Source organism: Anser anser (genome assembly GCF_964211835.1).
Source record: "Anser anser genome assembly, chromosome: 15".
In the NCBI taxonomy this organism is placed as follows: Eukaryota; Metazoa; Chordata; class Aves; order Anseriformes; family Anatidae; genus Anser; species Anser anser.
The window spans coordinates 4,187,136-4,203,279 of NC_139736.1; the positions used below are offsets into that span (position 1 = coordinate 4,187,136).

General features: G+C 45.2%; 1 protein-coding gene across 3 annotated transcripts in view; it reads right to left on the reverse strand.

The window, feature by feature from the left end:
* FOXK1 (forkhead box K1) overlaps positions 1-16,144 on the reverse strand; it is a 50,847-nt gene that overhangs the window by 9,453 nt on the left and 25,250 nt on the right. For all 3 annotated transcript variants that reach the window (XM_083800723.1, XM_083800721.1, XM_083800722.1), the window contains exons 2-3: positions 11,751-11,948; positions 985-1,141 (exon numbers count right to left, since the gene is read on the reverse strand). In XM_083800723.1, the coding sequence (XP_083656849.1) occupies positions 985-1,141; positions 11,751-11,948 (355 nt within the window). The remainder of the gene's footprint in view (positions 1-984; positions 1,142-11,750; positions 11,949-16,144) is intronic.

The window sequence follows — 16,144 nt, forward strand, 5'->3', positions numbered from 1 at the left end:
GCCTCCATTCTCCACTGAATTTTCCACATGTGCTTATATCAGCACAAGGGATAGAACAAGGACAAGCAATTGGAAGCAAAGAGTTACAGGGTATAGAGCACATTCAGTGCTTTCAGGGTTCATGAAACTAAAGCCTTGAATTCTGCCCAATTACAACTAAAACTTTGTTAGAAAGTTTCATGCAAGCACGCTACCAGCTCTCTTCCAGCCACAAGCCCAACATGAAACTTGATCCTGTCCCTTCAGTCTCCAGCAAGACTTGTTTCATTCTAGGAACTTCAATTTGTTTTACAGATCTCATATTCCCAGCCCTTCATACTATTCCATCAAGAACAGCCCTTCTTGTCTCAAGGGAGAATTCAACCCACAAAAAGAAGTCATCTAGTGTTGTGCTTCTCCACCCAATCTCAAATCAGGTGGTTTTGAATCTAGACCTTTAACTTTGATCTGAAGATCAGCTCACCAAAATTAAGTTTTATCATAGTAACTCAGTTATTTTTTTAATCTAAATTTCATTGCAACTCTCCTCATTTAACGCTTGCTTGACAGGTGTTTGTGTTTGTTTTAAAGTCTGACTACAGATTTCTCATGACAAGGATCTAGTTTCTTCCTGTTTCCCTTTTCCTCAACTGCGTTTTGCAAAATACCATTAATTAAAAGGAGAAAACAAAACTGAATTCTAATGCTCTGTTTCTTTATGGGTTCTTGATTTATCAAACAAGCAAGACAAATTATTCTTGCTTAACCCTGTTATTGAATGACTTGAATACATTTCGGGCAGCTAAGCAACAGATTCATCATCTACCACAAACAAGACGCTGGTTTGAAGGCATGGTCTTAAAACCCTGGAGGATATTGCACACAGCGCCCTTATGGCCAGGGTATTCTTAGACTCATTTAAGTGCATTCAGCACTGGCAATAAACTACCAGGTCTTAATAAGCCTCCCAGTGAGCACTGTTGGGTAAGTAATGTTTCTCTGAACCTTTGGGCTGTCCCCGCCAGATGCATCTGCCTGCTGTTCTGATGCTGCTTTTGCAGCATACTCTGCTGCCAGCTGCAGATCCGAGGTAATGTTGTGAACAAAACGATATCCTGAGGATCCAGCACCACGTGGACTGGCTGGGCAAGAGTTGGGAACACTGGAAAGGCAAAAAGGAAAAAAAAAAATATTACCTTATTTATTAACAAGACACATGGTTCTTACTTCCTAAGGTACAGGAAAGCTCCCAAGTTGCTGAGAATTGTATATGCCCTGAATTTATTTTTGCCTTTGTGGCTTATCCAAAGCACGGAAAGATGGGAAATAAATACAAATAATCAGAAACAATCAGAGAATACAAATCCTGACACCACCTCCCCCTTCCCATGACCACAAGAAAACAGTCTCAAAGCATTGAACAGCTTCTCTATACATGGGACTGAGAAAAATATACACTGAATTTGAGATGAATATCTAACCAAGTAACTTGTGAGAAAATACCACCACTCTCTTTACGATGCAGGTGATCGTTACCCAATTTTTCTAATAGATAGGGGCTACGTATTTTTACTGTAGGACAGTTAAAGCACCCAGTGTAGGCATCTGCCACGAGGTCCCTGTTTAACAGAAAACATGAACTTCAGAACATCAGACAAAATACTGTGATTAGTGCTACATAGCTAGAGACAGGTATTGCCTTGATTCACCAAGCACACAAATGCAGCTAACAAAAGGGAGCTGCAATCTCTGCTACAGAAGGCAGCTCATCTCATCAGCTTGGGCTAGCACGGGGAAGAGACATCTGAGTCCTAGGACGACCACGAGATGGCATTACAGGAACAACTACGGCGCAGGAAAACCACGCTAAAGCTGATGAAAACCTACAAACAAATAAAAGGTCGTCGTAATTTGCAGCACCACTTAGGCACACAGAAGTGAGTGCTACAAGATGAGAACTAATCAGAAAGACTTGTCTAGGGATCACACATCCTTGATTGGCAGGGCACAAAGGACAGGAGGAGAAGGATGAGGCTGGGAAATTTAAGACCTGAAGTTCCTCTCTTCCATCTCTCCTCCATTCTGCTGGGAGGGGTGCAAAGCCAGAGTGGCACGACGTATAGCCAAATCCCGGGATTACATACGTCTTCTGCGTAAGAGCTGAGAAACAATGAGCAAGAAAGCAAAACAATACACAGAAGATTAACGTAGCAAAACAAGCGGTTCAAATTGTATGACAAGATGCAAAATGAAGCCCACAGCTGGAGCCAGCATTCAGTAGAACTGGCATAAACAATCCTCTTACCAGAAAAATGCCCAACAGCAGTGCTAACGCTGACACAAATAAAGGCAGCGATACCCACACCGTGCTAAGCGCTGCACGGGAAACACAAAACATGGTCCCTTCCTCACTAAGGTGGCTGGCCAACCAGCCTTCCCCACACACAGACATGCAGACAGAGAGGAAACGGTGAGACAACCCTTGTTTGCTCAGTGGGTAACACCTCCTGTGCACAAGCAATGTGACAGGGCAAAGAATGACCGTTTCCTAGCAGTCCACCCCGTAAACTGAGAAGTGCAGCATCTCCTGTCACTGTGACACCTCTGCAAACGGCTGCGGTGCCGAGCCCACACCAACCAAGACTGTTTTCTTTTAAAAAGGGAATGACAGGATCGAAGGGGGATGCTGGGTGAGAAATAAGGCAACAAAAATAATCCAGCCACAACAAACCCCTGCAATAGGAAACCCGAGCTCACCCGTCTGGCATATGGGGTGAGCCGTACAAACCACTGCACAGGGCTTGGTATCGTTTCCAGCACCCGCTGATGGTCCTTTGTGTCAGTGGGTGCTGCTGTTCAGAAGCATGGCAGGAGGTGAAGCTTTCAGGAGGTGTAAGGTAAATAGTGTCAGTGAGCCCATACAGAAATCCGTCTTTGCAAGAGATAAAGGCGTTTCTCACCTAGTCTTTCAAAAAGACCTGTCTGTGCAGAAAAATTAATCCAAGTTTGTTATTCCACACTTTGAGCCCACTTTGGAAGCGGTAACACCACACCACAGAAGACGCTCTTGATGTCTTAGTATTCACATGCAGAGCTGGTGTGAATTTAATTATTTTGCTGTCATTTTTCAACAGCTTTTCCCTATACACACTTCTTAAAACGTGTAGATAATTACAAATTAAAGTAATTTTCATACATGAAACAATGACAAATCAAAAACATGGCAATTCTTTTTATCTTAGAATTTGGCACGTGAGCAATTATTGTAACACACAGACTAGGAATGGAACAGCATGAAACAGTTTGCTGATTCTTCATTTGCAGAAATACATGAAAAACAATCTATATAAACAGCACCCAAAACTTAGGTCACGGATATTGAAAACAGCAGTTTACCAGTAAAAAAAACACTTCAGAGCTATATTTCTGTCCTCCTCACCTCCCCTCTTTTATTTTAAACTATTATGGCTTCAAAAATCGTCCCATGCAGTTCAGACACAGGAATTGATGTAACTCTTCAAGAAGGAAGATGAAGTAGCCCCATTTTTACTGTTCAGATTTGAACTGTTGGAGCTTATCATGAGCTTTAAGTATAACTTTCTTGCTTTGAATAAATAAATACATAAACAAACAACCAAAACCCCTCCCCTTGCAGGGCTGTGATTCTATTAAGAGTGCTGACAAAGCCCCTCCAACCTAAAGAGCTGTTAACTCTTTGAAAAGCAGATAGCTGCTGAAGAGCCTGATAGTCCCCTAAGGAAGCAGTTGTCCCTCGGGACAGCCAGAGCAGTATCTGAAGATTTGGGAGAAGTACTGGACTTTCACCAGAATGCTGCACTTCCATCCAGGTGGACCTGCCTCCTTTCAGCCTGGATCAATCATCAGGTCAAGAGACACGGGTGCAGAACAAACAACACGATCTTTTAGCCACTCCAAGCAAATAGACAGGGTAACACGCTGCTGAGTGTTCAAGCTCTCCGTCAATCATCGGAGAGCTCTTAAGAGGAAGGGAGAGAGAGCTGACTAGGGGAAAAAACAAGGTGACACAATCTGTTCCCCCCCAAACGCAGAACAGGAGGAGTGAAGAAACGGTTTTACTAAAAATACCCTCCCGAGGGTTAAGTTAAAATTAAACATTAGTGGAGTTTAAAGAAAACAAGCAAACACAATGCAGTGACATCAGTTTCCTGGAGTTCCTGGAATTCTCCTCACCACCCAGAGCAGGGGCTGGCCAGGGACGCTGCATGCACTCCCCCCCCTTATTAAGAAATATTAAGAAACAAAGACTTTTTCCTCCAAACACCTGCTTGTGCTATAATACACAATCAAATGTGGGGATAGTGGCTACAACTTGCTGGATATTGACATCCCCTCAATGCTTGAAGAGAGAATGCGATCCATTTTAAGGCTATAAATGTTTACTGAGCAAAGCTACGGCTAGGTATGCAATTTCACCCAGCCCTCAGCCACCTGAACGAACTGCTGTGATCCATGCTTACCGTCCATGAGAACACTCCTTAGCTTACAAGCAATCTAAGCTAATTTGCATTAAACTTGTCCGTTTGGAAGAGGGCACTCTGTGGAGAGGAAGCATGCATTTTATGCCATTGAAAGACACACAGCACAAAAGCAAACCAGCTGCAGTTGCCCACAGCCTTAACCCCATGACACCACGGTTAACGCCCCACGTCCCAGAGATCTTCAACATCCACCGAGGATTCAGCATCTCGACTTGAAACACTTACTGCAGGCAGCCACTGAGACACAGTTCCTCAAACATCACGCCGAGACTCAGCTTTAGGACCAGACTGTGACCACGTGCTGAATCACAACAGCCCGTTGCAGCGTGTTTTCCATTTAATGCTTAACCCTTCTTTGGTTGTAAGGCCAAGAAGACGAGGGCTGAAAGCACTGTCTGCAACACACTCGCCCGTGTAACAGGCAGAATGGCATAAACACAGGGCTTACTTCTGGCTATTAAGAACGTAACAGATCTTGTAGCATCATGATTCACTTTTGACTCCTGCCAACAAGAATCCAGCCTTGTAAGTTCACAGCACTTTTTAAACAACTAAAAAGACTTTAAATGCCAACTATTGGTGAAGATGTACAACTTACTGCATTTCTGCTGGAATGCTCCAAATCAGTTTGTTTTAACTAAAGAATCAGAGTGCAAAAATAGGATGTACCACTGTGCGCATGGTGCATCCACACAGAGGATGCGGGATGTTGTTCTGTCTCATCTCATTAAAAAAACAAAACAAAACAAAAACATCACACCACCATTACCACAGCAGGATCAGAGAAGGTACTGACTGGGGTAACTGGGATGATCAGAGGCAGGGAATGGATTCCACACAGAAGACAAATAGTTGAAGACAGAAAGCTGAGGTGCAAGGAGACAGCTTACAAAAACAGAGCCAACAGAAGGCGTACAACTCCCAGCTTCTTCTAAGTGAAGTGCTGGTGAACGTGAAATGAAACTAACAGCGGGTCCAAACGAAGAGGAAGTCCTTCTATGTTTGTAGTCAAACCGTGGAACAACATGCTGTAAGACGGGGCTGATGTTAAGTTTATGTGAACACAAAAGACCATTATAAAAGTTTGTGGGAAAAGGAGGAAGACAGGGAATCATCAGGGGCTTTATGAGACACAAAGTCAAGAAGTCACTGCTCCAAGGCAGTCCTTGAACCATGAAAATGGTGGAGGCAGACTGAACACCAGTTAGCATTACTGTGTAATATTTTCTGTGTTTGTAAATTACCCCAAAGACACCTGTCTGAAGCAGAATACCAGGCTAGATGGATCCGTTGCCTGAACACACGCAGTGGGTCTTATGTAAAGATCTCCAGACTCTCTCAATCCAACCACATTTTACAGACTTTGGGCGGGGGAGCAACAAGTGCTTAAATGATTTATTTATGGTCATATTATAAGTCTGTGAGCAAGCTGGGAACAGGAACACTCCCAAATTCCAGTGCCAATTTCCCCAGAAGGACAGGCAGTAGGGGAATGCAGGAAAACTGCTGTTACTTAATTCCATTCTTTTCTGCAAGAAAGATATCTGTAGGGCTCAAGCTATGGAAGCTTAATTTAAGCCAGGTGTATGGATAAAGCACTTTCCCTCCCTAATGGCAAAGAGGAAAGATTACCCGGGATTCCACATAAAATTGTTCACCTGACTTGGAACCCGCATCGCTAAAGAGAAGAAAAAAAAACCTCTTGTGGTTTGGGATACGGTACTCACATGAGCAGTGCCTTTGAAAAATGCCTAAACGCACATTTCTGAGGCAGGTACAAAGACATAGCAGTGATAAGAAACCACCTTGGCAACACTGCCAATACAAAGATTCCTGTCTGAGCAGGTTTTTTTTTTTTTTTTAAGCCCCAATTCAGTACAAAGGGAGAATCCTCATTTCTTAACAGGATCTTTTCTAATTGGAGGTGTGTTTCCCTGCACACAAGGACTGTGCTAGAGAAACGCCACAAATCTCAGACTACTCCTATACTCCGTTTCAAGTGCCTACAACATGGGATACCAAAAGATACAGGGACTTTTTTTCCTCTCTCCATGTGCAATAAGCAAGAACCAGGTCAAAGTACAGCACTTCAGCTTGCGAAACAAGCATTTCCACGATACACCAATCAGAAGTAATGGGTGCGAATCCTCCGCCACTGTCTCCTTCCCCAGCCTAGCCCCAAAAACATAACTCAAAGAAAGGCAAGCCCTTGCACGTTGCACGTTTCAGACAGGTTTCAGAAACAATCACAAGTGGTGAGATTGCCAAACCACGCTGGATTTTGATGTGAAAAGGGAAATATGAGAGCTACTCTGCCTGCTTAATGCTGAAAAAAACGCAAAGCTGTTGAACAAGCCACAGCGAGAGAAAGTTAGCTATCCACAAAAGTTCAAATTGTTTTTACTTGTCTGCGCTCCAGCGGTTCCCCTCTTAGAAAGGAAGTGAGCTCACTCTGACTGTGGATTCAGTGAGCGTTTTACACCAGCGCTGATCAGGGGAAGTGAAGGGAAGAGGAAGTGCTCGTGTAGCTGGTGACATCTGCAACCTTTCCTCCAGCACATGGCTTGGCGCATCTCCGCTAGCACATGGCCCATTATCTGACATAAACATGCGTAGGAACCCCCGAGCCTGGTAGAGATCGCTGCATTTCTTATGTGATGTATATGCATCACACTACTTGGCTTGTGGTTTGGAGACAAGGGCGATTAAGAACGATCACCATTCTGTCCAATTGTGGGAGTTACCAGGGCTATGTATTCTGCCCAAATGCAGGAAGTAATGGATGACCGAGACAATGCAAAAGAGCCTGCAAAAATCCTGCCTTCGAGCTCTTCACTGGCTTTTCAGTTAAGTGGCTAATCATGCTATAGGAACAAGGAAAGCCTGAATGAATTGGAACATGCAATATTTATGCATCCTGTCCCACTGAGTGCATGCAACCACTGAAGTCAGGGTTCACTCAACTTCCCACTGCATACCTTTAGAAACATGCAAGTTCATATTAAGACCCAAGAGTTCTGAAACGGTGTTGTATGGCTGTCCTAGATCCTAGAAAAAAGCACTCCCTCGTTAGCAAGCCAAGTCTGAAGCAAAGCATATCCAGCACTTACACATCTAATATAACATGGCTCGTAAGAATACATACATACACACCACCCCCTGCCAACTTACACTTCCATGATTCTTTACAGAATAAAAGCCCAATCCATAATTTATCTACTACACAGTCTTGGAAAGTACTTATTACGCTCTACATGCATAAAAAGCAGCCAATGAATTTAAATGACCTGTTAAAGGCCACAAAACCCATTGGTGACTTAACCAACATAACTGCAGTTCCTGAAATGCAGGCCTCTGAATAACCCACAATCAGGGCATGCAGCATGTTACTGAGCTCATTTTGCCTTGTGAAAATAAAGGGAGTGTGTGTGTAGGGGGGCAGGGAAGCAAATAAGGTTGAAAAATTTATAGCTTCTGGAACTATAACAGTTCAGCTCACGTCTTCTGTTTTGCTAATCAAAACTATAAAACAAGAGTGAAGAAGGATGTCAGCTGATCTTTCATTTATTCATCTCATTAATTTCACTGCAAACTAGGTATTGACTATTCTAGCAATGACTGAACATGGGCAGGCATACTGAGTGCTAAAAATTCTCTTAAATATAAGTTTAGGCCCCCACACAAATGCGGACCAGTTTAACTATTAGCACTGAACCTCACCAGATGCTTCCCAAGAAGTTCTCACAGGGCTCTAAGGGCTCTTCCTCCTACATGTCAAAGATTTTTTATTTTTATTTACTGATAAAGACCGCATGTGTGAGCTACATTCCCATCCCCTTTCAGCGAAAAAGTCCAAGACAGTGTTCAAGCCCACAGTCATTCTGGGGCAGAGATAAGCCAGAAGTAACTGCTGGAAAACGTGAATACTGATACTGACCTCCACACTGCAGCATTCTGAATTTCTTTATTGCAGCATTTATTTATTTATTTAGTTTTAGTGTGAACATTACTACTATTTAGAACAGGGAAGCACATACAGAGAAATTAGTTTTCAGAAATACCCTCAAACACCAAACCAATAACCCTGAAGGGCAGTACTTCAGAGAGATGCTGCTGTTCAGAGTGTAAGCTCAACTTCAGAGTTAAGCTACCACTACAGGGTCACTAACACCAACTGGAAGATTAAAAAAAAAAAAAAAAAAAAGGCAACTAAACACTGTAAATCTGAACTTAAAACTCAGCATTGCTTCAAGACCAGGAAAAAGCTCCAGCATCATACCTTGTCTCTGTGGATCTGTTTGTAATCCAAGCACAAGCCACTCTGAAGACTGGATTACAACACACATGGAGACACATCCATGTAGGTATTACGGATTTACAGCAAAACCAGGCAAAGTTAAGGGGGTTTGTAACACAGGTGAGGAACTTAAGTCATCAGTAAGAGCGTCACCAAAAGAGGATGCTCCAGATGCAACTGCAGAACCTTAAAGCCACATACTGAAAGCCAGTCCCGTAACTCCTGAAATCGATTGTGAACATCAGATGTCTCCCAACGGGCAGTGCTGAATTTAGCCAAACTACATGTGGCTTTCAGACAGCTTTTCAGTGCCTTGAGTCTACTGAAAAGAGATTTGTGCTTGAATCCAGGTGCTACTCTGCCCTTTCTTATCACGTGCAATATGGACAGGCAGCTTCTACTAGTTTCTTGCAACCACAGTGGCCTTTTCGTTTCAGACTGTGGAAGTCTGATTTTTTTTAAAGGATTTTTGAACTCAAAGCAGGAAGAAATAAGTTATTGCCTGTGTGTAAGCCTCACAAAGCATGCTGCCGGCCAACATTTCCCCTTAAAGCTGTGCAACAGCATTGAAAACATCTGCAAAACAGCCCCTCCTGGAGATAAAACACCTAACTAAGAAAACAGTGGAAACACTTCTCCCTGGGAGTAAGCAGGGATGTTGCTTTGCAAAGCTGCTGAGGGTGGCAGGTTTGCTTTTGTTTAACTAAAGCTCATTCCTTCTCTAGGCGGTGCACTTCGCGGAGGGAAAATAAATAGGCTGGAAAGAAACCCAGCAGCTTGCGGGGGGGGGGAACCTGCAGGGAAGCAAGCTGCAATGTGAACGGGGAGGCAGAGCAGGGCTGGGGGCAGGAGGGCAGGGCTGGTTCTGGGACCAAGGGGTGTCCGGGTGCGGGGAGCGCAGGTAAGGCCCCGGCCTGCGGCCTGCTGCGGGGTGGAGGCAGGAAGAGGAGGCCGGGAGCCGCTTTCCAAAAAGGAAATTTCACCCGGCCAAGGATTTCCAAAGTGCACTAATTTTCCATGGGCCAATCAGGGAGGAGCGAGGCAAACGAACCAAATTAGGAAAGTAAATACTGGAAAGGGGGAGAGGGAGGAGGAGGAGGAGGAGGAGGACGAGAGCAGAGCCTGTGAAAACGCCTCCTGAGACAGCCGGGGGAACGGGGTGAGGGTCCCAGCCCCAGCCCCCTGCAGCCCTGCCCTGGGGAACGGGCTGAGGACACCGTGCCAGCCTCGTGTGCTGATAGAAAGACACCAAGACAGAGAGCCAGAGTGCACATCGACACGCTCCCGAAGAGCAACATTCCCCTTCTCAGAGAAAAACACCCAGACCGTGTCCCAGATCACGGCCCCGCAGGATGCGAGAGCTGCAAGACCCCGCAGAGGCAGAGAGGGAGGTTGAAGGGGCTGAGCAGGGATGTTTACAAACGTGTCAGCCCCTCCTCTGGAAGAGGAACTCAGAAACGAAAGGGATTTGGCAAGTGAAACCTCAGATGTCTTTTGAGGTTTTCTGAAGACTCTGCTGGGTTCGCTTCTGCTCGAGACAAACGGATGCACTCATTAATCATCTTTAGTAAACACCCCGTTAGGGGCCGAGCACAATTCAACACCACTATTTCCACTTTCTCCTTATGCAAAAGAAACATTCTCGGGGAGTCAAATATCAGTTGCAGGCATATGCCAGAGTCAAAAGATACAGCCTCCGTTAGTAACATAAACCACAGTGCGCTGCTCTGCGCAGGATGACTGAATGGAAACTAAATACCATATGTTGGCAAAGAAACCATCCCCCTCCCCTCCCAGCAACAAGCTTCATCTAAAAAGAGAAGGTTAAATATAAACTAAAAGCAGTGCCTGAACAGAGGGCTGAAACCGCAGCTACCTCCAGCCCCCTCTTTCTAGCATATCTGCACTGCACATCTGTGCAGCTCTGCAAGAGGGGGGAAAAACCCAAACAAGCAAGGGCCTCCAGCCCTATGCAAAACCAAACGGGCTTCATTGTGACCCTCAAGTCATTCTCAGCCATGTCGATTTGAATACTACTCACCGAATTAGCACTAACTGACAGAATATGTTTGTTTATTACAACGTTTTACAAATCTATGGACACGAAAACAAACCGGCAGCTATTACTGTTACCAGGTACACTCTCGTTATTCTGGGGTCTGCACTTTTTAAAGCTGTAATACATCGCCCTATACCATCAGCTACTGATTATTACTTTATTAACTAATTATTACTACTTTATTATGCTTTAAGTAACAACTTTAATGTTAAAAGAGATCACTGCAAAGCTGTAACATCAACTCTTCGCTGAGAAAGGAGGAGGGAAAGCAGTCAAGACAGTAACTTGATGTTCAGCTTATGTCTACTGCACATTCTTGAATCGGATAGCTTACAAAACAGGATACTCGCACAGACGTCCATTCAAATCGCTACAGCCCCTCGGTACACGGTCAGCATCCTCCCCGTTTCCTTCTATTCCCACGAAACCACATGCCAATGGCCACCCTCGTCCCTAGCTCCAGATAACACCGGCACCACCCAGCAACAACAGAATGTTATTGAGATAAAAATAAAATAGGCAGTCCTAACAATATTTGCCTGCTTTCTTTTCTCCGCGTATATAGGTGGTTCTTGATAGATCTCTCTAATTCCTCTGCCGAAGATAAACAGCTCCACGCTGTGAAACTACACTTGAGGCCAGCCCCCGCCCTTCGAGCTCTTAAACAAAACCCCTGCGCCCTGCATTTAGGCAACAAAATTTTAACCGTCTTCCGTCATTCTGAACATCAGATATTTAACAAGTTATTTTTAATAGGACATTTCACGCATCAAGTATAGCAGATAAAGAACACAAGGCTGATAAAGGCCGGTGTCAGAACAGAGATGGAGTTTCCAGAACGCGCACAGAAAGATGAGAACTTCAGGAGGGTGACAGCGGACGGGTAACGTCTTACCTGATAGTGCCTGTGGGGGACGGGAGGGGACTGACCACGCTCCGGAGATCCGGCTCCGGGATGTGGATCTTCAGAGGCGATATTTGAGGGTAAAGTGGCCGAAGGGGAGGCGATGAGGCTTCTTCTTTTACTTCCTCTTTATGGTATAAAGATGTGAACTGGATCTTTATAACCGTGCTAGGGAATCGAAAAGTACACCTGTACGGGAAAGAAAGGGAAAGTCACTGTCACACATGATGCTAAACAGTTTAAATGTTTTTATATGCCACTACTGAATCATTAACACATTCATAGCATAAAAATCCACCATCTGCTATAGCGTCTTTCTGCCCAGAGTCCTGGGCAGGAATTGTTCATCATTCACAAATCACTGCATATACATCACAGGGATTTCAGATGCAAGCTGAAGGCTTGGGTAGGCTAAATGATTTCCCCAAGGCCATGTATTCCATCAATGACTAAGCATGACGTAGAACTACAAAGACAAACTGTTGGGTTCCTGCTTTATCAAGGTCTAGAATTTATCTTTTATTAGCTCCTTGCACATAACTCAGGAAGGTACGAGTTACTAGTAAGTATCAGGCCACGAGTAACACTGCACAAAAAAGCCATGAAGACCAGACAGCCCAAACAGCCTCCAGGTAAGACCAGACAGCACCATTTAGAGACCGGCCTCTACACGCTGTAAAACTAATACCCATTTATATCTCTGCACATGATGCTAAAACATCATCTAGCAGGTTTCCTATTAAAAAAACCACATTTATTTACAAGTGCCTCTTTTAGACAGTGTAGATTATAACTAAGAGGGTCAGAACAGGGCCCCTACAAGTCTATAGGGTTTCATTTCTTTTATAAAAACATTTCTTTCCAATTGTTACTTAGAAAAAGAAAATAATCACACATCTACACGTGTAGCCTTCAAGAGATGCTGTGAAATTCAAAAGGAAATAAGCACTGACATTTTCCGTATTTGAACAGAAAGCTTTCTAATTTATAGTGTCTACAATAGGCACGGGGCTGTAAAAGCGAGTGTTCTGCAGTTCTACTTATTGCACTTTAATTAGACAATAATGTGCAATCAATACAAGCTTTCCAGGGATCATTTCACTGATACTAAGGTTAAAGAAGCAGGAAATAAAAACCAGGTTTCACCGTGGGAAAGGCCAGCAGAGCACAGCGATTGTGCTGGCTTCCAGCACCTCGCCTATAGAAGGAAATGAAGGGACGTGGGCAGTGTTGTTCTAGCACCATGAGCACGGCTGAACACAATCCCTTTAACCAGGGCATTATTGAATCCTGCAGGTAACGGAGCCAGGTGGTAGGCAAGTAAGTCAGTGTTTGCGACTGCCTCATCTCACCTCTGCTATCGAGAGAAATACAGGGAAACATTTTATTGCTGCTCTAAAAACATACTTTCCTGCTCTTGGTGCCTCACAATCTAGTTCTGCTGTAAGGTAACGTTCAGAAACCTGCTGTGAAAAGAGCAAAATTATCATTCTGGCAAGGGAAGCTCCTCCTCATCTCCCATCTCATCTCGAGGGAGCTGGCTCAGCATCCGGCAGCATGGAATCGCAGTGGCGCTGCCACGTACAGCAGGAGCTTGCCCTGCATTTCATTCCCTTCAGAGGTCCTGTGCTCGTTAGTGCATTAAATAAGAACACCGCTGCTGGCCATGCAGCCTGGCCATGTTTACCTAGCCCTTCTAACCGAGCCCAGGACAGCCCAGCCCTCGTGTAACAGCACTCAGCGCAATCCCAACAGGTCCAGCTGCCCTGCGGCAGCTCCGCAGCACGGCCGAGGCCAGCCGCGCACCGCAGTGCACACCAGCAAGGAGCCCTGTCCCACCGCCACCACGTTTTGCTCTTCAGAGGAGCCGAGTAACACGAGGCCATGCATCTCCTCCCGTCACTGCCTCCAGGTCACGCATCCAGCTCCTCAACTCTACTTTATTTCCTGATGCTGTAACGTTAGATAACTGCACCCAGGCCAGTGCCACCAGTCCGGGAGCACGGGCGATCTTCACAAAGCTAACTTTTGGTTTTCCTAAATCCTAAATCAAGCTAACTATGAAGTCTAAGCCGACCCAGCAGACGTGTGCCGAAGAGGCCCGTCTCGCACAGCGTCTCCTTGGGAGCCCTCCCCGGAGCTATCGGGTTCAGCCACGTGATTTACCCGCACTGGAACGAGGGAGAGAAACCAGGAGGCTGGGCTGGGCTGGCTCCGCAGGCAAACAATTTGTTGGCTGCTGGGATTTCGTTTTTAGAAAGACAGCCCTCCCGGCCCACTGGAGCAGAACCCAGGCCATGCAGCTAGCTTTAACATCTTGCTGGCCAGCACGTACGTGGCCCTTTTGTAAGAACCAGTCCCACAAAAAGCAGAGAGTGGATATACGTGAGGGTGGGCATGGTTTCAGGCGGCTTCTGCAGCCTGGGCTGTGCTAGCTCCTGCTGCCAGCGCAGCCAGCGTGGGGGTAGCTGGTCCCAAGTGCCTGCATGCTTTCAGTGCTGTAAAAACCTGGGACGCGAGAAATGGAAATGTGATGTGAAACGCAGAGCGCGGATTCCTGCACAACTCCTCCCCTCCCTCAGGGGAAAGAAGGTGCCTGGGATTAGCGTTATTGTTCGAGTCCCTGTTACAACAACCGCAGAAATACCAGCAGGGACAGCCTCGGTGCAGCCGGAGACACTGCCCCAGGTCAGCCTACACGCACCGACACCGGGGAGCAGTGTCAACGGGAACTCGGGACAGCCTCACTTCTGAACCATGTCACAGAGAGCTGCTTTTCATTACTCTAAAGCTGGATGCAGTTTTAATGAGCTTTTCTAATTGTTCCCTTAATTAACCTCTTTCCTACCAAGGAGGATAAATGCAAACTGTATCAGGTAGTCCTATTTAGAAACCGAGGCACATTAGTGCAGGATTTAAGCCTATGAGAATTATACTTCTCCAGAAGATAAGCAGGACAAGACGGGCAGCCCAAGCAGAACCGAGCACGCATTCACTAAGATTACTGTATATATTTGAAGTTATTTAAGCTGAATTAGACTATTTGATCCATGTCGCATGATTCCTATCAAAGAAGCACAGCAATTACTACCACGGCTTTACACTTCCATCATGAGAAAAAGATCAATCTGAAAGCACCGGTTAGACTCAACATACAAAGCATAATGAAGACAACTGCTATTTCCAAAGGTGTCTAAGATGCAACACTTTTAATCACCTTGGAAATTCCCAGCTGATTACAGAGCAATGAATTAACGGTCCACAAAAAGCTCTCGGTCACCTGCAGGCAGGAGGCAGCCGGCTTCGATTGCAGAAGTGCAGAGCTGTCCTCGATAACCTGCTCCAGACAGGTCCAACCTGCAGTCCCAGGCCATATAAACCTCACCTATTGTATAAAACATGATGTAACTGTGTATGAGTACATCTGAATTCCTTGTGGGAAAAGGATTCCCGTTTCTCCAGGATCCTTGCAAGGCAGGGAGAATATCTGTCTTAAAACCAAGAACACATGCACGCACCAAGCTCCAGAAATTGCACGGAAACAATTCTTGCCTTGTGAGATTGCAGGCAGGAGAAAGTCAAAGCAAACGGATTGCTGGCTCCCTGCTGCATGCCTGAGCTCACTGAACGCACGCTATATATACATTGGAGACCAAGGGCAGGAGGAGGAGTGCACATGCCACACATTGCTACAGCGACGTAATGAAAAAGAAAATGTTGCTAGAAATGTTTGTTTGCTTTAAGTACGACAGAATTTCAAAAGTTTCCTGGACAAGCTCCTCACGCTGACAACACAGCACCCATGCTATTAGGCTTCCTTCATGTGGTGAACCAGTGACAGTGACCACAAGCATTTCATCTACGTAAGGCCTGAAAATAAAACGCTAGGGAACACTAGACTTTACATAAACATTCACCCCTAATGCAGGCTTCGGGGAAAATGGTTAGGGAAAAAAAAAGGCAACGTGACAACTCCATACCCTGCACGACACCATAAAAACCAGAAATGTTCCCCCCCTTCCTCCAAGTGCCTTTTACTCACAGATGCAAAGGGAATCGAGGTGCATTTGCCAAAAGGTAGTGCCAGACTCGGTAGAAATGGAGGCTATTCACTGATTTCTTTGTTAGAGCACCCTGCGTGCTGCTCTACACCAAATGGCTTCTGCTAAAATCTGTTTCACAAGTGCAAGAAAAGGCTGCTTGAAGAGACTTAGAAAGGAGACAGGAAATGGGAGCTGGATTCAGGGCTGTGCATTTACGCTGCAGAAAAGCACGGTGTCGAAACGGAGAAGACAAAGATCATGAAAAGGCCAAGTAAAATAAAGAAGCTTATACGCATACACGTGTACTTATATATATATTAAACGTCATTCTGGTTTATTATG